This window comes from Bactrocera dorsalis, chromosome 4 (genome assembly GCF_023373825.1).
Source record: "Bactrocera dorsalis isolate Fly_Bdor chromosome 4, ASM2337382v1, whole genome shotgun sequence".
Classification (NCBI taxonomy): Eukaryota; Metazoa; Arthropoda; class Insecta; order Diptera; family Tephritidae; genus Bactrocera; species Bactrocera dorsalis.
In genome coordinates, this window is record NC_064306.1 from 30,242,883 (window position 1) to 30,268,070 (window position 25,188).

General features: G+C 34.9%; 1 protein-coding gene across 7 annotated transcripts; it reads left to right on the top strand.

The window, feature by feature from the left end:
- The first annotated feature begins 380 nt into the window (after window positions 1-380).
- Window positions 381-25,188, top strand: LOC105224218 (syntaxin-4). Of its 7 annotated transcripts, none has more exons than XM_049456268.1 (9): window positions 381-939; window positions 6,155-6,762; window positions 8,997-9,119; window positions 22,689-22,782; window positions 22,892-23,134; window positions 24,251-24,324; window positions 24,689-24,826; window positions 24,907-25,017; window positions 25,079-25,188. In XM_049456268.1, the coding sequence occupies exons 2-9, from the start codon at window positions 6,730-6,732 to the stop codon at window positions 25,148-25,150; spliced, it is 888 nt and encodes a 295-aa protein (XP_049312225.1). In that variant the 5' UTR covers window positions 381-939; window positions 6,155-6,729; the 3' UTR covers window positions 25,151-25,188. The 7 variants fall into 7 exon arrangements, with proteins under 7 accessions (XP_049312225.1, XP_049312226.1, XP_049312224.1 ...); XM_049456269.1 differs by having other exon boundaries at window positions 6,179-6,762; XM_049456267.1 differs by having other exon boundaries at window positions 6,197-6,762.

The following is a 25,188-nucleotide window of genomic DNA, read 5'->3' on the forward strand; positions in this document are numbered from 1 at the left end:
ATGTTTTCTAAGCGGTGTCGCGAAGTTAGCAGTTGCGCGCGCGGTAACGCTTCACTTTTCGTGCACGCAAATAAATTATTCGAGAAATTAAACATAGGAACTTTGTGTCGATTTAGTGGAGAACGCGCTCTCGCGCGCGTACTTCAGACAGCGTCTACGCCGCTTGCCGGTGCTAATCATATCATTTCAGTATGAGTAAGAAAAAAGTGCGATAACAACAAAGAACATTGTGCACAGAGCGCGCCTTACATACTAAAACGCTGTGTAAATAGAGGCGCTCCATATAAGCAACAACAACAAAGTGGGCAAAAATACCGCAAAGAATGTATTGTATACATTTTTAATAATTGATAACCACAAAAAGCGAAACATACTATGCGCTGGCGTTCAATGCGCCGCTATAACAGCCGCTGACGCAACAGCGGCGCGCAAATAACGTCTTGCATACATACGTAATCAGCACAATACACACTTCAACAGCGCCGCCATCCCCAGCGCTTACTTGAAGCCGGGCGCGCATAGCAGCGCATTCGCAATCGCGACGTGCGCCTGCACAGCGCTGAGCGGCTGGCAAGCAAATACCGCCTTGCGCTCAGCGCGTTCAGTACACTTCTGACGCGTGTTTTTTGCGGCCGTCCAACACAACGCACAGCTACCTCAATTTCCATTTAATATAAAACTACTTTGATGTATCATTTCGCGAAAGTAGCGCGAGCGCGTACGCTTATCGCAACAGTGGCTGAGTGACAAGACAATTTAACTTATCTATCTAGCGTGGCGTAGTAAGGCGTAGAGAAGGCGACAATTAATCCTAGCATGCGCCTGACTGCCACAGCGGTCGTACATACTTAGCGCAAGCATGCGCCGACAGTAGCAAGAAGAAAGAGAAAAATAAACGAGCGTAATATATGGAAAACACAAGTGAATAATCGCTTCAAGGTAATGTGTAAGCCACAGCTGTCAGCGCGGATCGCTGATCGTTGATCGCGTGGATTGTGGCAGTGATCGCGCGTACGTGCCACGCCAAGCCGCCGAGCGCTTGAGGCAAATTGCAGGCAATTTCAGAACTTAAGCGCCTTGCCGCGAGTAAATTTCAGTTCAAAAAATAAAAAGTGAAAAGAACGAATTCCATACAAATATATTTGACTAAATATTAAAACAAGTAGAGAATATGAAATGTTGCTTAAAACTAAAAAAAAAATACAAAGTAATGGGTTTTCTAGTGACATCAGCTGATTCATGCTGTTATTCTAGTGAAATTAGCGCGTCTAATCTAACTACTAACAAGTGCTAAATAAACATTAGATTCGTGTTTGTGTGTGTGTGTGTGACTAATGACGTATTTGAAAAGAAACTGCTGCTAGCAGGTGTTACTTGCAAAACCGCAGAAATACTGTATACGACGTAATACTAATGGATACTGCTGAGCTCAGTACAACAACAATTACAAAGCTATATTAATTTATACTCTCTACAATAAATCTCGGATGCTATTTATCAACAGCGTTCCGTTTATGCACATACACCTACATACAAACGTTTGTAAATGTTTAGATGAGTGAATCGAAAGCTCCACGTACTGACATACATACGAGTATAAACACACTACACTTCCCCTTTACATTCATAGCTCTGTGGTAATAGGCAAGGAAATCGCAAACTTATTACTTAATAGTATAATTATAAATCATAGAGAAATTTTTAAAATATTTAACGAGTACCTCTTCACACAAGTTCACTTCAAGTCATGCTGATTTGCATTAAATACATACTAATTTCGCTTGAATTGCTGTAATTTTGCTTGCTTATTGAACCTTCCACAAAAGCCAGACTTGACTTTGAACTTTAAGCATTAACAGTAATGACTTTTCTCTGAACAAACACATATCAAAATAAAATAAACGAATATAAAAGATTTCTTACAAGAACTTGTTTACCAGCTAAAGTGTGATCCATTTCGAAGTTCCCCACTTTTTAAAAGAAAAAACACAAACACCTCAAATTTAATAGGGAATGTTAACTATTGACCTTTCGAAAGAACATTCTTTGGCATTTATTTTTTGAAGATTATCTCTCTCAAATTTTGGCCGCGGCGACGTCTCAAATGGTCCATCCATTGAGTCCAATTTGTGATGACACGTTCGAGCATTTCGACTGGTAACTGGCGAATGTCACGCGTGGTGTTCTGCTCCAAGATCTTGAACGAAGCGGAATTGTCCGCAGAGACTTTAGACTTTACATATCCCCACAGGGAAGAAGTCCAACGGTGTGATATCACACGATCTTGGTGGGCAATCAACTGACCCAATATATGAAATTTTCTGCTCAACAAAGTGTTCTCTCAATAAATCCATTGATTGATGTCATGCGTGGGAGGTGGCGCCGTCTCGTTGAACCCAAATTTCGCCGAGATCACGAGTTTCAATTTCAGGCATAAAATAGTCGGTTATTATGGTATGGTATATGGCGATAACGGTCGCCATTGACGGTTACGTTCTCACCGGTAGAATTTTTGAAGAATATGGACCGATGATTCTACCGGCCTACAAACCGTACCAAACCGTTGTTTTTTCTAGACACATAACCATTAAGTCAAAAATGGGCCTCATCACTGAACAAATTTGGCTCGAAAATGTCGGATCTTCTTGGTAGCTTCTAAGAGTCCATTGAAGAAAGCGATGTCGCTTGGGAAGATCGATATGGGCAATTTTTTGGCGAGGAAAGAGCATGTGCAAAATTCAAAAAATTAAGGACTAGTTCGCATAGAGGGACATATGAAATCATACAGTCTCATTTCGTTTTACTTTTAGGTGATTTTAATAGACTTGAATTAAAATAAAGGGTACTTAACCAGAGTATTTCAAGAGATTCAATCACCCTATAGTAGCACCAATTTCTTGGAGAGGATTTTAGGTAGCTGTTCATTCTTAAATGAGAGTAAGATCTATACCAAAATTTACAAAGCTTTTGATCAAAGTCCAAGGAAGAACTAAAACCAAAGAAAATCACTGAACACTTTATGTTTTCCATTTTCTTCCCATTTTCACTAATTTCTCACATTAGTTCATTCAAGAGTGATACACTGATTATAGCGACCCTATAACTATTAGAACTATAGTATAATTTGTTTTGTGCTTCAAAATAGCTCTCAGTTTCGGCGATCACCTCTTCATTTGACGAAAATTTCAGCCAACATTCTTTTGACATCTGACAACAGGAAATAGTCGTTGGGAAACAGATCTGGAGAATACGGTGGATGCGTGTTTCGCAGCTCAATTTATGGATACTTGCCACAGTTTTCACTGACTTGTGACACGGCGCATTTTCTTGGTGAAATAGCCATTTCTTTTTCTTCAAATGAAGTCGTTTTTCAGCGATTTCGTCCTTCAAAAGGTGTAGTAACGAAGCTATTTAATAGCAGCTGTTGATGGTGTCCGGAAACTCATCAAGCAAATTTTTTGCTTGAAACTCCTTTCTACTAATTTTTTGGTAATAAAAGTTGATTCACTCACAAACTAATGATCCGAAAGCTTTCGAATTTATACACGCGCCTTTTGAAGATTAGGGCTAAATACAAATCATATTGATTTCGTGCCAGCGGCGCCATTTATGTGTCAGGTCGAGGGCTTCAATTTCATTCTTCACTGCTGGGCTAGACCAGGGCTTGATGACTAACCTCCATGTAGATTTCTGTTATTAAAACACTACACATAAAATGTTTTAGTCATTCGAAAACAATTCAAATTGCTTGTGGTCTGTGGTCTGTCCAAATGGTCCTCACAACTATACATATGAATATATATTATATATCCGCAAACTTGGGCTCAAACACAGTATACCGGCAAATTTTCAATAAGCAATTTGGCCACGATTTCTTCAAACAAATACCAACATAACGGGATAGAATATTGGCCAAATGTGAAAGCTTGAACGTTGTGCTGCCCTAGAAAGTACGATACCCGTTTGAAAGGGAATTAATCTAAAAATTATTTAAGCTTCGCAATACAAAAAAAAAATTATTTACAACTCTCCGAATAAAGCCGTTACTTGCACATAGAACCATTAGAAACGGAATAGCTAACTTTTATTAAAAAGCGAATGTATATAGTATAACATATCAGGTTATACTCGATGTTGATCAAAGCAAATATCAGATGATGTAATACCTGCAAATTTAAATTCAATTAACAAAAGAATCCAAAATTAGAAAATGCAACAATTTATTATGTTTTTTTTTTTTTTTTTTTTTTGTAAATAAAAAATATTGTATGATCAAACATTGTCAAAGCTGCTTAGCCATAAAACACATCTTTGTAAAAAATATTATATGCAACTCGTCATATTTTCAATGATTTCACAATAAGACTAAATGAACTCAGCCGGCATCACACATTATATACCCTACACGAATTATAAGTAATGTTGAGCATCAATGTGAAGCGTTTAAAATAAGTTGCGTACACGAATAATTACAAACATTTTATTTATTTTTTGTGTATTTTGGTAGTGGAATTACATAGTTTCTTATCATTGATTTTTGCTGGGCTAGGGAAGCTTCGTCATTATATAACTTTTTTTTTTCTCAAATCACAAAAAAACGTGGTTGTGCTGAAACTCTGACTTCTTACATTTACAAATTCATATTTGGCTCTCATTTTCGTCCGATAAAATATCAAAATTATAACCACCATGTTAAAGCACTCTATTTATGCCTAAACCAATTTTAAAGTAAGCAGGTCAGTGTGTTGTATCATCATTCACGCACACCGCAACGGTTCTCTGTGATTCAAATATGTAAAGAATATACCATATAAGCAATAATGCTCCAACTTGTGACCAAAAATATTAGGTCATTAAGTCATCCATTAATTTCGCATGGTAATTGACTCTTCGTAAACATTGATAAGGCGCTAATGTACATAAGTATACCAATATTTCTTAAAAAAACTCATTATAAGCAAATTTGTAGGTAACGGAAAATATTTACAATAATTAGGATGTTTATAAATGTTTGTTGTTCCAAGCGGTGAGGTTATATCAACTGAGAAAATGTTCTATATAGTATATATATTGTAATTTATTTTGGTAAAACCATGTTAGACAATCTTATACTGTGAGTCCTGGATAATAAAGTGCTATGTCGGAACTTGGAATTAATTCAAACTAATCTGATACGCAAATATGGAATAACATCTATTCCGAAGAGCTGTCAAACACATTGATAAATGGAATATTAAAAACCATTTATCACGTATTAAAGCAATTATTCGTAAGCATGATTGTTATCTTTCCAAGATTACACTCCTTAAATTTGTTAAGGAAAATTAATACTTTTAGGCCTATGGTATATTACAATGCACACACATGGTATTGATCTATGATGTTGCCAATACAAAAAAGATCAATAAATCATGCGTAGAATTTTTCTTTTGTCCACACTATGAGTCTTTTCATCGACTTTTGTAATCTATCAGCCTTAAGTTGCATGTGTTTACGCCATTATACTACTTAGAGGGAAGGTAATAAAATTAGCCAAAATTTTTTTCAATCCTCGAAACAGTTGTTAAAACTGAAAATCTCGTAGTAACGAGGAACTAAATCAGTTGAATACGGCACGATATTGGATGAAAATTTGGCGAAAATCGAATAATTCTAATCCTTTTTACGAATAGCTTCGTGAAAACGACGCAAAACAGTCAAATAGTACTCGTTGTTGACAGTTTTGCCGGTCGGAAGGAATGCAGAGTGAACCCACCTCGACAATCGAGAAAAACTGTCAACATAACCTTGACTTTTGACTTGCTTTTACGTAGCCTTTTCGGTTTCTGCTCACCTTTGCCACGATATTCGATTGAGAGATCATGTGTTTCCGGGTCGTAAGCATAGATCCAAGACTCATCTCTAATAATAATACGTTTCATGACGTCACGGCGGTCGAAAAGCATTGTTTCACAGACGTTAACCAATCGTGCTTCCACTTTTTTTGGGCTCAAAAGATCTTTCAAAATGATTTTTACTGATCTTTCCTATATTCCAATGATGCTAGTAAGATCTCTGACAATTAATCGGTCTTGATCTGCAAGCGCCAATATTTTTACGAATGGGTTATGGCACGAAATTTAAAAAAAATCTTACTATTTTTTGCCCACAATAGTATACTATAAACTAGTTTTTATAGAATCTGAATAATTTTAAGGAAATAAAAATAATTACAGACTCAAGGAAACTATATTCGATACGCAAATAAAGTCTAAATATATGCAATCGCCAAAAAGATAAGAAAACTGAGGAATATGTGCTATCATTAAAAAATAAAAGATATGACAAGTGATAAAAAGTGCTATAAATGGTTGTGCAATAGAGCGTTTATATACACAAAATCTAAATACTCATAAAATCTATAAAAAGTAGTGCAAAACACGAAAAAATACTAAAAAAGTACTAATAGCATTTGTTTAGAGGGGTGGCTGCTCGCTTCACGAGCGTTTTTTGTGTTCTTATGAAAACGTCTCAGTTTTGGCGCAGTCTTAAAGCCAAAGTGTCAACAACGAGCGTAAATATTCGTTTCGTAACAAAAACGAATTTGCCGTAAAATACTATCAGTGATAACAACAGCCAACGCTAACAACAAAAACAACGACGACGACGACGAATTAACAACAGGAAAACAGCAAAAATATTTAATTAACAGCCGGCGCTGCCTCGTATACAACAACAACAGCAACAACAATGGTTAAAGACAGACTGCCGGAGCTGCTACAGGTAAGTTCAGCACACACATATTCACACAAACACTCTAAAATATGAGTGCATGTGTATGTTGGTAGATTATTTTCGGTGGGGTTTTGAGAGTTGGGAGAGTGCAGATAACAACGCATTGCCTGTGTGCGTGTGTAGGTATTAGTGTTAGAAAGATCTAAGCGGTGTTGCCACCAAATTGAAAGTGGAATAATGTCGAAAATATGCAACTATGCTCGATAACTTCTTTGACCTTTTAGGTCTTTGGTGTTAAAATTTTGAAATATTTATTTATATATAGCAATGTGGGCTAGCTCTTAAAATAATAATATTTTTCTTGAGCTTCTTTGCTTCTCTCCTAACATTACTAGGTTTAAGTTAATGGGGCCGCTAGTGATCATAGATTAGTTTAGGTTAATTTAGTAGGCCAATAAGCTACGCATTGAGTAGTTTTGGTAGTTTGCGATGCCAGATGAAGTTCAGATGGTAGGTGCACGACGAGTAATCATTCTTTAGGATGCCTGCGCTACACGCGAGTTCTTACAGACTCTGCGGCCTCACTATCGATACCTCTTCCAGTGTATCATGCCGTAGGGACCCCAGATACTTATAGCGTAGTCTCGCTAATGCGATGGTGCCCAATGTTTCGCTGGTGCCCTGCTCTAGACACTTCCTGCAGTTTTCTCGATCTGTTAGCCCCATCCTTCGGGCGTGAGTCGCCACCAGACAGTTAGTATTCCCATCATGTTCCTACAATCTCTTCTATCGAATGCCAGTAGTTTTGTGAACCTCAGATCTACCATTTTATATATGACTTTGCAGTTTTGCACTCAGGTAGCTCGTTTCATCGGGTTTTGGTTTTCTTTACCATGTTCCTGTCGAATTCAGTGATCATAAGATCTCATAGAGATCGTTTTGAAAATATGTAAGTGTTTTCGGGTTAGCAGTAAATAATCCGAAGCCATTGGAGATCACAAAGCTCATAAGTCTTAACCAATGAGCTCATAAGTAGAAACTCAGTTCGTAGTAAAACTTTTGAAACAGTACTAGCGCGACAGTCTTCACACAGTAAGCAATAGCAAAGGTAAACATGTCCAGAGGTTAGTTTAAGCAAAAGGTAGTGAATCTTGAAGATTCGTCTACAAGCAGCGCACAACCCTGGGGAAGGATGGTTCGCCTTCTCACTTTTGCTTGCCTTCAAACGGACGGAAGAACGTTTTCTACGCAAGACATGAGATCACTAGTCTAATTTGCAAGAAAGATCTGAAGTCAACCAAAATTGAAAGGACATAACTCAGCGATTGGAATCAAGAGACAACATCATGCAGCTTACATCCTACCTAGGTCTCTTGAAGATTTGACATCGCTTCTATGTCTTTGAGACTGTGCTTCTTCACCGTTATGTCACAGCACTTAATTTCCACAGAAAAGTTGAAAATTCTGCTTAGAAGTTAGCAAAATTTTGGTTCCGTTATGAAACAACTAACTATATGACACTACTTCTTCTTGTTCAAAACGGCAAAAATATAATACCAAAATCCATGAACTTCAGAAAGTTGTATGAAAAAGTGGCAACACCATTCGTAGGTGTAAATTTAATTGCACGTCTAAAAGTACATATGATTGTGTGGTGGGTAAGCGTAATTGGCAACAGGAAGGGTGGAAGCGCGTGCAAACGTAAAAACAGCCAACAACAAACAAGCAAACGAGTCACATCGGCGCACACAGAGAGTACGGCGACAATCAGTAGAGCACTTAGCGCTTGCAGCCAGCAGAAAATATGGCTAACAGCAGTGAGTAACGGCAGTGGTAGGCGCAAATTGCGCAGATTTGGCAGCACCATCGGCAGGGCGGACGTGTTTTGCTCTTATTTGAATATTAAAACCATTTTTTTTTGTTTTGCAAAGAAATCAGTAAATCGGTGCTTTTTCAATTGCATTGGTCTCATGTTCGATAATCGCGCAAACAAATTGATAGCAATCAGCTGCAGACTGACGGACACCGTTAGACCGTAATTGTATGAAGACAAGGCGCATCAGCTGATCATTGACAGAGTTGAAAACAAAAACAAACATAAAAGCGGTTAGTGTGTGTGTGATTGAGACATTATTTGTGAGTGAATTGGGGTCGAAATTTGAAATTTGTAACATTTAATTATTGCATTAAATGAATTTAATTATTAATTTAAATGGATTTAATAATAAAAAATTGTTTACTTTTCATGGTTTGTTTAACAAATATTTTATTTGTTTTCGCAGCGCTCTAGCAGCGTGTTGTCTACCGTCTCCGGCACGAATGGTTCGGCATTATTTCAGCGCTCCAGCAACGTCGAGCTCAAATTCGCAGAGATGAGTGCACCCATGGACGCCATACTCAATCCGGTAAATAAATTTACTTATAAATCAAAACAAAAAAAAAATATTATACAAGCGAATATTTAAAGTGCAAGATGGCTCCAAAGACAAGGCTAGAAAACTGTGTGCACAATTGTCTATGCAAATGTATGTATATATGTAGGTATACATATATGTACTGTATGTGTACATATGTGTTTAAAAGTGTAGGGAACTTCTTAAAGTCGGCTCGTCTAACAAAGAAATCATCTTCCAGAAAGACAATAACAGTGTGGTTTACTTATTGATAGGCGCTATTAAACTTGCTTAAGCTGATAGGCCCACCTACATACATATTTATATACATATATAAGTTTATATTTACATATTAAGTGACTATGTGTTAGAATGCAAATATCTTTCTTATACATATATAGGTATGGTATATATTGTTATGTATTTGCCTCCTTGCGAGTTTAATAATCGCATCGCAGAGTTATAATTTATTTTTTTTTTTTTTTCAAATTTACTTCATCTGCGCACTCTTTTGATTTCATTGATATTTTTATTTATTATGTTTTTATTTTTTCATTTCTTTCTATTTATGTATTTTTTTTTAATGATACTTTGTCATAAAGAGTGATCTATTCAAGGTTCCCCACCGTTTTAAAGAAAAACACAGAATCTTCAAATATAATGGGGAATGTTTATTATCATTCGAAAGAACATTCTTTGGCATTTATTTTTTGAAGATTATTTCATTCGAATGTTGGTCTCGGCTACGTCTTATATGGTCCATCCGTTGAGTCCAATTTCTGATTACTCGTTCGATCATTTCAACTGGTAACCGACGAATGACACTCGCGATGATTGGCTCCAAGGCCTGAATCAAAGCAGGATTGTCCGCATAGGCTTTAAACTTTACATATCCCCACAGGAAACGGTCTAACAGTGTGATATCACATGATCTTGGTGACCAATCGACCGGCTCATAACGTGAAATTATCTGCTCACCGAAGTGTTCTCTCAATAAATCCATTGATTGATGCGATGTGGCGCCGTCTTGTTGAAACCAAATATTGCCGAAATCACGAGCTTCAATTTCAAACATCAAACAGTCGTTTATCATGGCGCAATAGCGGTCGCCGTTGACGGTTACTTTTTCACCGGAACATTTTTGAAGAAATATGCACCAATGATTTCACCGGCCCCCAAATCATACCAAACCGTTATTTTTTCTGAATGAAATGACAGCTCTTGAATCTTTTCGGGTTGCTCTTCGTCCCAAACGTGGTAATTTCGCTTATTTACATACCCATTGAGCCAGAAATGGGCCTCATCACTGAACAAAATTTTACTCGAAAACGTTGGATCTTCTTGGAATTTTCCAAGAACCCATAGAGCAAACCATTGTCGCTTGGGAAGATCAAGCAGCTTCTGTTCTTGCATAAACTGTATTTTGTACGCCTTTTTTTAAGATCTCGACGTAAAATGCGCTAAGTTGTTTCATACGTGAGTCCGAGTTACACTCTTAACTACAGTTGCTATAATTTCATGACTATGTGCTATACGTGATCCCCTCGGTTGAATGTTATTCAATTATGAATGCTGGGTCTCAAGATGGGTGACAGTGTTGCTCTGAGTACACTCAGTAGGCCGATTATGTTGACCATAAGTTGAGCGAAGTGCGCGGAGCACATTCTTTACAGAACGTTAATTTCCATAATAAAGTTGAACGATGAAATGCCAAACAATACTGAACAAAAATAACATGACAGCTTGACACGACTCACGCGTCAAAAAAAGGCTATTGAAAAAAGTATCTCTACTTGGATGACACGTTATTAATTTGAATATTTAAATATAATTATTCTAAAATTTTGTATCATTTAATTAATTTTATAATATTTGAAAATTTACACAAACAATTTTTTTTATATAAAATTAAAATTTAAATATTTATGTTTTTTTTTTTTAAGTTTTCTTTCATCCACATTTTTATTTGATTTTCATATTTTTAATAAAAGAATAAATGTTATACGATTTTTAATTCCATTTTTCTTTTTCATGATGTATACACTGTATTTTTTTTATTATTTTTTTATTAATTTTATAATGTGCAACAACTTCTTATACCAAAATTTCATATTTTTTGTTTGAAGTTATCATTTATAATTTAAATATTTTTGTTTTTGAGTTTGCCTACCTTTATTTTTTTGGTTTTATGTTTCTAACTTTCATTCTAATTTTACTTTGATTTTTGTATTTTTAATTAACAAAATTTAACTTTATAATATTTTTTTCAATTTCGAAGATTCTGTAATCTTTTATTTTTTAATTAATATTTTAAAAACGGTTTTAGATAACTTCTAAATTCAAAATTATAATTTTTTATTAATTTCTATGAGATAATTATATTTTTATTAAATTTTTTGAGCTCATAATATTATTTTTGTTTTATATTTCTTGTAAATTGTCGTTTTTATCACGTTATATTATACTAAGTTGATTTATAATTTTTTTTATTTTGATTTTATATATATATTTTTCTTAATTTTTTGTTTCTAACTCCACAATATTTTTTATTATATATTTCTAGTAATTTGTTATTACATTTTCCCCAAACACTTTGATAACTTTTTTAAGCGCTAATTATTTTCTCATTTATAAATTTGGCCTCATTTTGCGCTTTCATATCATTTAACCCATGAAAAAGCAGCAAACAAATTTGCATGCTCCTAAATTGTATAATTAGCACACATTTTAGAGCATTGTTCTTCAAAGAACAAGTAAAGTGTCTGTGTGTTGGTGCGTGTGTGTTTGTTTGCATATGCACTTAGCGGATATGTGAGTACTCTTAGGAGAATGCATATGCTTTACTTAAGTGTGTCATTGTATATAAAGATGTGTATGTGTGCGTGTCACACCTGAGGGTGACTATCAGTGTTGCCACTTATGGAGAATTGAATTGTTTTCTAAACTAGGGAGAGGCTAGCCTTACTGAAGGCAAAGAGATCACTAAATCTCTTGCGATCGATCTTGGGCCAAAAGGTTTTTGCGACAGTGTATGTACCGATGGTGGCCAGCGCTGGCCAAGCTTCCGTAAAGCTCAGCACCAACCCGCTCACATTCTACCAATAGCGTTTCTAGGATGCCTTTCCTTGCTAGCTTTACAATTTCCTGCGATTCCGCTGTGGCCTGGCACATACATATATCTGTTTTATCACAAAGATACTTGATGCTATTGGTAGCGTGGTTAGGCACTCCTTGACCAATACTGAATGCACTGTAAATGAGTGCAAGACTAGTATCGCCGCTCTTCTATCTGAGTGAATGGTCACTTCTCTGAAGGGGGCTGCATTCCGGAGCAATAAATCTACTGTTACATTAATGGCTGCCACTCGGCTTGGAAAACACTGCAATAGTCAGTAAGTGTATGAGCAAAGAAAGAGCCTTCATAGTTCGGTTTGGCGATTGATTCCATAAACATTCAAAGTTAATTATTTTAGTATAATTTTTGAAAGAAATTAGTATAAGTGGCAACTCTCGCTGTGCACTGGAATATGCAGGCTTATCAGCAGTTGCTAAGCTGCTTCAAGTATTATAAATAATTTTTATTGCTCCTGAAGCTATATTGCATATATGTACATATATATGTACATAGAAAAACTCATTTGTGCGAAATATTTTTCTTAATTGAATAAGAGCTATAAGTATAATTTGAGCTAGAGAAGGTACAAAGCGAACCCAATTCGATACGACAAAAGTGCTCGCCAAAAGCCAATCCATCAACAACCAAATCCTACAAATCACAGAATATTTTTGCCGATGGACTCTACTTAAAATTGCTTAAAATTATATACCAATAATGTCATAAAATATATATACGTCACATAAAGCTTTTATTTGCTTTTGTATCATTTATAACTGTACCATGGTACTCTACACTTTAAAAAGAGTAGAACTCAAGTACCGTCGCTCGACGCAGATTACTCAGATAAGATCAATCATAACAGATAAATTTAAACCGAAAAATAAAAAATTATGAATTCCTAAGTAACGCTAACTAATTTTATAACAATTTGGACATATACCCTTGTACTTGTTTTTTTTTTTTTATTATTTTTTTTTTTTGGCGCCATAAGCGTGTTCTTCGTCCCAAGAGTACCAATCGATTTTTACATTTATTTTATTTTATTTTTTTTTTTTCAAATGAACGAAGTAGACTGAAATAGGGATTAAATGAGGTGTCTTTCGATCTCCTATTTCATCAGGAAACATGTAACAATATAAAGTTCCATAAATATAGGATGAATTTCGAGATTTTCTTCATATTGAAGGGGTATTAGTGACCCGAATTTCGAAAGTTTTTTGGCAATTGATAAATAAAAACATTTGATATTTTTACATAAAACTAAAAGAAAAAAATTAATATGCGTTAAGAACGCATTTGAAACTTCTGCCCTGTCTTTGAAAAAATAAAACAATGATGGAATCTTGACAAGTGCGAATGTCAATACCTCAAGAAGCTGCAAAAAAAAAAATATTTTTCACAAAATGGTGACACTTAAAAATAAAGGTCGAGTTTTTCACTCATTTTTTGACGATTGTTGCTTCATGTGATACGAGAACATTGAATCACAGAATATCAATTAAATTGGCTGATTCGAACTTGAGATATTGTGGCAAATTTATTCGAAACAAGTAGTTTGGAGAAAAAACGCGCTTGAATTTTTATGTTAACGTTTACCGATCCTGATGCCACGACACTATAATTTCGGAAATAATTTGAATTTAAAAAAATCAAATTTCTAGACTCGAATACCCCTAAGTTACCATTGAAAAAAATACTTTTTCACCAGAAATTCCATTGGATTATATTATAATTTGACTCAAATTATATATCCACTAAGAAAATTGCTGTTATAAAATAACTCTAACTTAACTTAGGCTTAAACTTAGGCTCAAAAATATATACATATGTATCTTAAATACTGCGATGTTTATGAAAATTTATGAATAACTACTTTTATAAAGAAAAATGTTAAAAGTGGTAATAACAAAACATTACACCAGCCTTAAAACCACACCTAAGTACTACTAATTACCCGCTTTTATTGCAGCAAAGCAGCACGACAGAAACATTCTCGACCGTTTCTATGGAACTATACATAACTTTCTGAGAAGCGCACCCTTTACACCGCAGTTTTAGAATGCTTTAACGAGTCCACTTTTCATCAATTACTTTGTATCTGGAGAAATTAGAAACTTTTCTCACGTAGCAGCCAAAACATATGTAGTATATGCATATACACAGATAGGCACAGCTAATGTGCCCAAAAAATAAGGTGACATTGTATTTATTTTGAAAATTCTTTATTGATTCTTCCAAATCAATTTCATCCCCTTCAAAGTATTCCTCTCGCGACGCAATGCACTCATGCCAACGGATTTTCCAATCTTCGAAACACTGGTTGTAGTCACTTTCCGGGATGGCCTTCAGTTCCGTCTTCGTTGCGGCTTGAATCTCCTCTATCGTATAAAAACGGTGTCCCCGGAGCGGTCTTTTGAGCTTGGTGAACAGCCAGAAGTCGCACGGCGCCAGATCAGGTGAATACGGTGGTTGCGGAACGATATGGGTTGAGTTTTTGGCGAAATGATCACGAATTACAAGGGCAGTATGGAATGGTGCATTATCGTGGTGTAAAAACCAAGAATTGTCTTTCCACAATTCCGGCCTTTTTAGGGGGATAGCGTTACGCAAACGACGCATAACGTTCAAATAATATTCCTTGTTGACTGTTTGACCGGTTGGAAGGAATTCATAATGCACAACACCGCGATAAGCGAAGAAAACAGTCAACATGACCTTGATTTTTGAGCGACTTTGGCGCAATTTTTTTGGTCTCGGCTCTCTTTTGGCACGATATTCGCTCGATTGATCGGTTGTTTCGGGGTCGTAAGCATAGATCCAAGTCTCATCGCCAGTTATAATGCATTTCATGACACCCCTGTAGTCGGAAAGCATCGTTTCATACACTTCAACGCTACGCCTTTTTTCCAAAAAATTCAATGTGTTCGGTACCAGTCGAGATTTGACGCGCCTGAGGCACAAAACATCTTTCAAAATGATATTGGCTGAGCCTTTCGATATGCCAACTTCATCAGCAAAGTCTCTAATTGTTAATCGACGGTTTTTCAACACCAAATCTTTGATTTGTTGAACGTGAGCTTCGTCGGTTGAGGTTGATGGTCGCCCTGGACGCTCTTCGTCTTCGACACGTTCACGGCCGGCTTGGAACTCACTATACCACTTGTAAACATTTTTTTTAGACATAGCCTCATCACCAAAGGCTTTCTGCACCATCCTCAACGTATCCGCAGCAGAAAATTGATTCCGTAAACAAAATTTAATGCAAATTCTTTGCTCAACAAATTTCGACATCGCAAAAAACGAAAAACTCACTTTTAGCAGCTCACAAAACGACACGTATCTCAAACACTAATAAATATTTTGACATGAAATTTGACATACGAGTAAATGTGACTGACAGTACTACCAGCCTAAAAAAAAAAATGATTCTCCAAATCCTTCGACGCGCGCAGTTAAATTCAAATGTCACCTTATTTTTTGGTCTACATTAGACCGGGTAGATTTTTTTTCTATAAAATCGAATATATTATTTTCACTGCCATTGTTAAGTATGTACTGGAGTGCAATTCTGCTGAATTACGTGCTCTTAGCTTTTTAATTAAAGGCAGGTAATCAAAATATGAAATAACAGAATAATAAATTGTGTGGGAGATATTTCATATAGTTATCCGATCTGGTCCGAAACCGACAAGTGATTAACATAAAGTCAAAATGCACCAATGTATTAAATCTCATTCAGATATCTTAGAGCTACGAAGTCATTTTTATAATACCCAAAAATAACTCGAAACCGGTTTCAGACCCATAGTCTATTGGGCAAAGTTGTTTAGAATGATCCGTAGCCCATTTTCCGCATACGCGATTTTTCGTTTTTTGACTCCCAGTAAATCAACCCGCCCTAATATAGTACATTCATAAGCGCACGTGCTTTTGCTTCAAGTAAATGTCTATTGAAATTGGTGCAGCGTTCTGCCAATAATTATTGCTCACATGCGTCGATACCTTCATAAAAACAATTGAAATTATAAAACATATGCACGTCGTCGTACATACCAATTTCTATATATTTACAAATACATATGTATGTACGTATTTATCATAAATGTGCAGCGTTCGCAATTCATTAGAAAAATGTGCATTTCTCTGGATGCGGCGATCATTTTTTGTAGCAAATGTTCGTTATTAATTGGCATCTAATTCAAATAGATTTGCGTCATTGTAACTGTAAATTTGTGTTTACTTCTCATTCGCATTCTTACAATTTATGGAAGCAAATACATATGTACATACGAACGTGTGGGGAAGCATTTACCCATTTTGTTTCATTTTTGCTTTTAAATTCTTTCAAATAAAATACAACCACGCACTTGAGGTGACGAGTACTTTAGATAACATTGTGTTATTTTTTTACTTTTTATCGCATTCGGCCATAATGCCCTTCATTGATAGATTGACAATTGTCATTGATTCATTAATGACATAATTCCATATGTAATTCCATATGCATACATCCACACACTTATACCCGCTACTTCAATAATCTTCAAAAAATAAATGCCAAAGAATATTCTTTGGAAATATATAAAGAACCTTTCCAATTTAATTTGAAGTTTCTGTTTCTTTTCTTTAAAAATGTAGGAAACCTTGAAATATAATCCTTTATTTTTATAATGAATTAATTTCCACCAATGCAGTCTAATTTTTCCTTCACTTGTCACCAGTCTCGATTGGAATAGACTTCAGGACTATCAGCGATTTTTGGTTTTTTCAAATTCAGCTCATTTTTGGAGCACCATCCGCTAAGCCCACCCCTTATTACCAGTAATGACATTTTAATGTATGTAGGCCCCTCAGCTATGTAGTCAAGCATCTCTTTTGTCACTTCTACTCATTGTAGTTTTTGCAAAATATTCAAGCCTTTTGGTACGAATCTAGCAGGCTTCATGCTTTATACCCAAAATATTAACTAAAATGTATTAAGTCGACCCATAAAAGATTTTGAGTTCCTACCATTCTGATGGTTTGAAGAAAGAGTGCCTTTCTTCAATTTTTTCGAATTTACGGTATACTCTTTCAGAGAGGTGCATGAAATACACGCCTGTAAACAGTTTTCGAAGACTTCACGATCTTCGCTAAATGTACTTTCTGAATAAAGTAGACTCCGCAAAACACTTGTGTAACGTTTTTATGCAGATAGTAGGATTCGTATGTGATAATAAGAGTAAGCCAATCGAGGAAAAAATGTTAGATTCCAGGTCAAATTTAAACCAGATGATGTATGTATTGGTCTTAATAGAAAGTGATGATTCTTAAACCTTAGAATTAAACTCCATATAATGCAGGCACGTAGCCAGGGGGGGGGGGGGGGGGCGCGCCCTAGAGGGCTGAAGCCCCCCCCGAAATAAGGAAATTTTTTAAATAAATCGCAAATAAAAAAGATTTATCACTGACTGAATCTTTTGAAACTCTTATACACAACTCAGCTCAAACCTATAACAGTCGTACGCAACTACACTAGACGGTGACTGAAAACTTATCAAAAGTCATACTTAAGCGTTGTACAGATCTCCATCTTGATATGGCGAAGTTGGTTGGCCAGGGATATGACGGAGCAGCAAACATATCAGGGCATTTAAGTGGAGTGCAAACCAGGATAAGACAACTGTATCCAAAAGCACGATATGTTCATTGCGCTAGTCACCGATTGAACCTTGCGCTTTCTAATACTATGTCATTACCTTCAATACGGAACTGCCTTGGTATTGTCAGTGAAATAGCAAATTTATTTAGAAACCATTCAAATGCAAACACAACTTTCCAGGACGTTATACAGAAGCACGCACCAGAAAGCAAAAAAAGACGACTTGTTCGCCTTTGTGAAACAAGGTTTATAGAAAGGCATGAAAGCATTATAAGCTTTGTGGAGCTTTTCAAATTCATTGTACTAAGTTTGCAAATAATTTCGAGTAAGACATGGTCCATTTCGTCTAAAGCATCAGCCTTCTTAGCAGCGGTAGAGAAAAGCGATTTTTTGCTTAGTCTATTCGTCTGTGAGCAATTGTTCAGCTTAACGCTGCCACTGTCTGTGTAACTCCAAGAAAAATCTATGGATTTTGTATCAGCAATGAACCGAGCCAAAGAATTAATAAGAACTCTGCACCAGATAAGAGAAACAGCGGATGGTTTTTTTCAACGATATTTTCCAAACAGCATCACAAATGTCTAAAGATCTTTTTGACATAGATCTTGTAGTGCCTAGAGTGACTTCGCGTCAAACTACTCGTGCTAATCCACCTTGCACAACCCCTGAAAGCCACTTCAGAGTTACAAGATTTATTCCATGCGTTGATGCTCTGATTCAAAACATGACAGAACGTTTATTAGTGAATGAGGATATACTCTCATCATTTCAAATTCTACTCGCAGGTTTTGCTGCAATTGATAATGCCGAAGAATTCAAAAAATTTAACTATTTACTTCGAGAAGCAAATATCAATGACAGCATTAAAATCAGAGTATCGATTGTGGTGTGCCAGCTTATCAACAATAGATCCAACCATAGAAGTGTTGAAATTACTGCAACATTGCGATGCAACGTATTTTAAAAATATTCACTACCTGCTTACAATTTTACCAACTCTTCCAGTGAGGACCGCTTCCTTCGAAAGAACTTCTTCAACCTTAAAAAGAATAAAAACTTTACCACGCAGTGTGATGGGCAATGAGCGGCTGAGTGCACTTGCTGTTATTGCAGTGCACTGGGATATTAAAATAGATCCAGATGAAGTAATTAATGATATGGCAAACAAGAAGAAAAGAAAAATATTACTTATTTAAGTTACAACTACCAAATAATTTAAGTAATACGTATATGAATTTATATTGTTTTTTTTAATAAACAGAAAATTCAAAGTTTATATATGTTTTTACTTCAGCCCCCTCCGAAATGAAAAGCTGGCTACGGGCCTGATATAATGAAAATTTTAATTTTGATTTTTATACCCTGAACAGGATATATTACGCAGTATGTAATACCCAGATACCCTATAAAAATATATACTTGTAAAGGGTGATTTTTTAAGAGCTTGATAACTTTTTTTAAAAAAAAACGCATAAAAATTTGCAAAATCTCATCGGTTCTTTATTTGAAACGTTAGATTGGTTCATGACATTTACTTTTTGAAGATAATTTCATTTAAATGTTGACCGCGGCTGCGTCTTAGGTGGTCCATTCGGAAAGTCCAATTTTGGGCAACTTTTTCGAGCATTTCGGCCGGAATAACCCGAATTTCTTCGGAAATGTTGTCTTCCAAAGCTGGAATAGTTGCTGGCTTATTTCTGTAGACTTTAGACTTGACGTAGCCCCACAAAAAATAGTCTAAAGGCGTTAAATCGCATGATCTTGGTGGCCAACTTACGGGTCCATTTCTTGAGCGCCATCTTGTTGAAACCACATGTCAACCAAGTTCAGTTCTTCCATTTTTGGCAACAAAAAGTTTGTTAGCATCGAACGATAGCGATCGCCATTCACCGTAACGTTGCGTCCAACAGCATCTTTGAAAAAATAAGGTCCAATGATTCCACCAGCGTACAAACCACACCAAACAGTGCATTTTTCGGGATGCATGGGCAGTTCTTGAACGGCTTCTGGTTGCTCTTCACCCCAAATGCTGCAATTTTGCTTATTTACGTAGCCATTCAACCAGAAATGAGCCTCATCGCTGAACAAAATTTGTCGATAAAAAAGCGGATTTTCTGCCAACTTTTCTAGGGCCCATTCACTGAAAATTCGACGTTGTGGCAGATCGTTCGGCTTCAGTTCTTGCACGAGCTGTATTTTATACGGTTTTACACCAAGATCTTTGCGTAAAATCTTCCATGTGGTCGAATAACACAAACCCAATTGCTGCGAACGGCGACGAATCGACATTTCACGGTCTTCAGCCACACTCTCAGAAACAGACGCAATATTCTCTTCTGTACGCACTGTACGCATTCGTGTGGTTGGTTTAATGTCCAATAAAGTAAACTGAGTGCGAAACTTGGTCACAATCGCATTAATTGTTTGCTCACTTGGTCGATTATGTAGACCATAAATCGGACGTAAAGCGCGAAACACATTTCGAACCGAACACTGATTTTGGTAATAAAATTCAATGATTTGCAAGCGTTGCTCGTTAGTAAGTCTATTCATGATGAAATGTCAAAGCATACTGAGCATCTTTCTCTTTGACACCATGTCTGAAATCCCACGTGATCTGTCAAATACTAATGCATGAAAATCCTAACCTCAAAAAAATCACCTGTTATAAATGATCAGCGTGACAAGCTGTGTTGATTTAGACATATCCATCTATCTGTTAGTATGTCCATCTGCTATGTCCATTTCCACCCCTAAAAGTTGCATATTTGTCATATTTTTGACAACTATAGCATAAAGCTGCCATACTAATTGTCGATCGAAATCAAGTTCTTATACATTATAGTAGGCTGCGGAGGTGCAAACTTTAAACGCGTCTTTCTCGAAACGACATTTTTCAAAATTGCTGACATCATAACTAAACGAGAAATTGACAGATCGACTTCATATTAAAACTGAGTATTTTTGAATACATTTGCCATACAATGAACTACGATCTTTTTGATCAATTTGTCATTAAAAAAACGACAATTTTTTTCGTAAAAAACGATTTTTTTTTTAATTACGCCATTTTCTTAATTTTTGATATTTTTCAAAGATTTTAGTTGATTGTTGTTTAGAAAAATTTTTAAGTTTAATATAAATTTTGAATTTTTTTTGTTTCAGCTACTCATTCGGCCGGAATCATGCCAGCAGTTGAGGCACTTTTTTTTGGCCCCTCCGAAGACAGCCCATAACCCCGTTATTTTTCAGCATTTTTGTAAAAAAAAAATCTTAAAATATAGCTAAAAATGTACTTTATTACGTTCAAAAAAGTTCGAAATATTCAATTGCGTAGTTTCTCTTAAAAAAAATCACGAAAATCGGCAAATTTTTCATGCGTCACACTGGTATAGCCCCTTAAAGTCGTTTTTTTACTACTAAAGCATCATAACTTATTATCTAGAACACGAATTTAAAACAATAATCAATAATACATTTTTTACAGTTTTCGAAATATTTCACACGCTTTTATTTCTTTATAAAGTGAGAGTAACTAGCTAAGCGTCGGCTGCGACGGAAGGGCTAACTTCCTTACTTGTGTATATTTGTCATTACATTTAGATTAGAAAAAAAATCAGCGCACAAATAAAATGATAAAATATGTAGAGCACGTGTGGGCATTAATCATGTGAATAAACATATATGTACATATGTATATACATATGTGTGAATATAATATATAAGTAAATATGCGTATGTTTGTATTTATGAAAGCTAATTGTTTACGAAACTAATTTCCTCGATTAAAATTCGCTTTGCTTGGACTTTTTTGTGCTTTTTGGTTAATTAGAGTCCACAAACAATATTTTTAGATTATTACATACATACATACAAACACATACATAGACATTTATTTAACATGTATTTGTATATGTCATTGACACTTTTCTTTTTAGTTATATTCTAACCTAGCCTCGCTTTTGCAAAAGATATATAATACTTTTGGATTTTACTACTTATAATGCAAGGCTATATGACCTTATTACATACTATATAGTGTATGAAGAACAATTAATGAAAGCCCAATCGCATGCAGAACCGAATACCCGACACACTTTAGAGAAATAAAGCATATCATAGAATGGAAATCAGATGACTTCAGATTATTATTTCCAGCGAACAGATTTAGAAGAGGGCTCTCCTCTACAGCAGCATAGGGCAATCGATGCTTTCCTTAGTCTCTATTCAATATTTGGTCTCCATAAAAGTTTTCACTTTATCAACAGATTGAAACCGAGAGCCTTCAAATGAGAAGAGATGTATGTCTACGATCTTATACATCCTAGTGGATAAAACTATTTCAACCACTAAGCCTTGGACAATAAACTCTGCCAAATATTTCTAAAAGTTTTTCATACAAAAACTTTATTCTGAGCGTTCAGTTTGTATAGCAGATATATAATCGTAGTTATCGGTTCGAATAGCTCGATATCTCAAAGCTAACAGACCAGTGATTGACAAACAAACAGACATTGCTAAATCGACTGTGTTTATCACACTGATCATTTATTTAGATAAATATACAGATATATTTTAACAGGTCTTTGATATTTCTTGCTGGGTATTACAAACGTCGTAGCAAACTTAATGTATACCCTTTTCAGGGTATAAAAATCCCGAATACGATTAAAACTATGTAAAGATTTACAAAAACTTTTATGAATTAATAGAAAATCTCTCGACTACTTGAGACAAATATTTTAAAAGCTAATCAACTACTTCAATATTTAAACATTATTTGATTCAATTATTTAATAACAATATTTCTACTTAATTGCAGTATTCGGAGATACGAGTACAATTGGCACAAATCTCCGCCAATTTGGAGACAATGAGTCGAATGGTGCAAACAATAAATATACGAAATTTCAATGGTATGTTAATACAAAAACACATGTACATACATATGTATTTGCATGGAACATAGAAAACAATAATATGGCAACTAACCATATACAACATTTGCACTTTCAATTCTCACAGAAAAGGAAATGGATGAACTGCGCACACAGAATTTAAAAATGGGTAATCAGCTGATGAACAAATTCAAAGAATTCAAAGCGAACATGCCGCCTGAGAACGATTTCACATTGGAGGCGCGCATGAAGCGAACGCTCTTCTATGGTCTCTATCAGAGTTATATACAAATATGGACGAAAAATGAAGAGTTCCTGCAATTATACGAACGCAAGCTAAAGAAAAATCTGGAAATGCATTCGAAAATCAGTAAGTACTGCGATTTGATTAGCTTCATAAATACACAATTATAATAAATTAATAATATATTCAGGGTATGGGATTGTCTAATTAAAAAATTTAGTTCAAAATTGAATACTTAATTTTTAATACCGAAATATTAAATAAGATATATAATTAAGATATTTACTAGCCGATATCTAGAACGGCCGCGAAAAAAAACATGTCTGGCGATGAGGAAGATTTTCCTGCCTAAAACTATTTCAAACCCAAACATCAAAAAAATATTGAACAATAGATGCAGACAGATTAAGATCTTTAAAACAGTCTGAACTGTGAATTTACTCTTAAAAACCAACTCTTTTTGAGAAGTCACCAAAATTTTGAGTGGTTCTTCCATCATTACCTAAGAAATATAACAAGTAAGGTCGTGGGAAATTTTCGATGATCGGTACAGTTGTTTCGAAGAAATTTTTCTCACCGGCTCTAAAAAACACCATTTCGAGAAAGAAAACTTTAAATTTATATCTCCGAAACTATTTGCTGGATCAACATGAAATTTTTGGATAATATATTCAAATATGCAAAAAATCGATTTTTTTTATTCTCAAGTGGGTATGGCACTTAAGAAATGGAAGGAAAAATTAATTAATTAATAAAAAAAAAACTAATTTCTGACCCCAGAATCAGAATAAAAATAAAGCAAATATTGCTTAATTTAAAAATTGAAGTTAAAAATAAACAATATTTTTCAAATAAAAATGGAAGGAAAAGGAATACAAAAGAAAAAACAATTTCTACCTGAAAATCTATTAAATTTCATCCGACTTTTGAGACAAAAAATTAACTTTTAATTAATAAAATTAATTTTTAATTTTTTTAACGGGTATTTTAGATTAAATAAAAAATAAAAATGAAAAAAAATATTTCTGACTAAAATTACATAAAATTTAATTTAATTTTTGGAATTAAAAATTTATTATTTTATTTTAATTATTTTAATTTTTTACCAGGTATTTGGGTTTAAAAAAAATCAATATTATTTTTAATTAAGATTTTTGGTATTTTAAAATAAAAAATATTTGAAGTTTGAATAATTAATGTACATATGGATATATTAAAGTTTTATTACTCACCCACCTTTAGTGAACTGCAATTCCACCGAAGAAGAAATTGAAGAACTGATAGCAAATAAGACGACGAACCTTTTTGTTGGCAATGTAAGTCGAATATAAACTTATGCACACACGCCCACGCTACACTAATATTTTTCACTAATATTTTACACTAACACTTTGCAGGAACAGTTTTACACCAACACTTTTGACTAAAACACTTTTCACTAACACTTTTCGCTATCACTTTTCACTAACACTTTTCAATATCACATTTCACTAACACTTTTCATCAATATTTAACCTACATATCTCATAAATGAATACTTTTCATTATTACTTTTCGATATCGCTTTACAATAACACTTCTGCTGTCATTTTACACAAACACTATGCTCTCTCAGTTTTATCCCTACTCACTATCGCTTTACACTAATGCATTAACATTATTGTTGTATTTTGTTTACAGATTCTAGAAGAAACCGAAAATGAACGACGCACACTTCGTGATTTAATGGATCGCTTCAATGAGCTTAAGAAACTGGAAAAGTCCATTGAAGATGTGCACGCCTTATTCCTGCGCATACAAACACTCGTAATGGAACAGGTGCGTACAACAACAATAACAGCGGCGATTTAATCTGCCCTTGCCAACTACTCTATATTCATATTATTGTTTATTTTCAGAGTGAAACGATAAATCGCGTTGAATTTGTTGCGCAGCAAGCGACACACTTTGTGGACAAAGGTCAGCATAAGCTGGAAAAAGCGGAATCGCTGAAAAAGAAAGCTTTAAAGGTTAGTTACAGTTGAGCGTTAAAATTAATGTGTTTTTTACCTTTTACATTTTGCTTTGCAGAAGAAGTTTTGGCTCATCGGCATCGCGTTGGCTGTGTTAATTGTATTAATATTAATTGGTATATATTTATGATCTAAAGACAAATATATTTATATTAAAATCCAAACGCA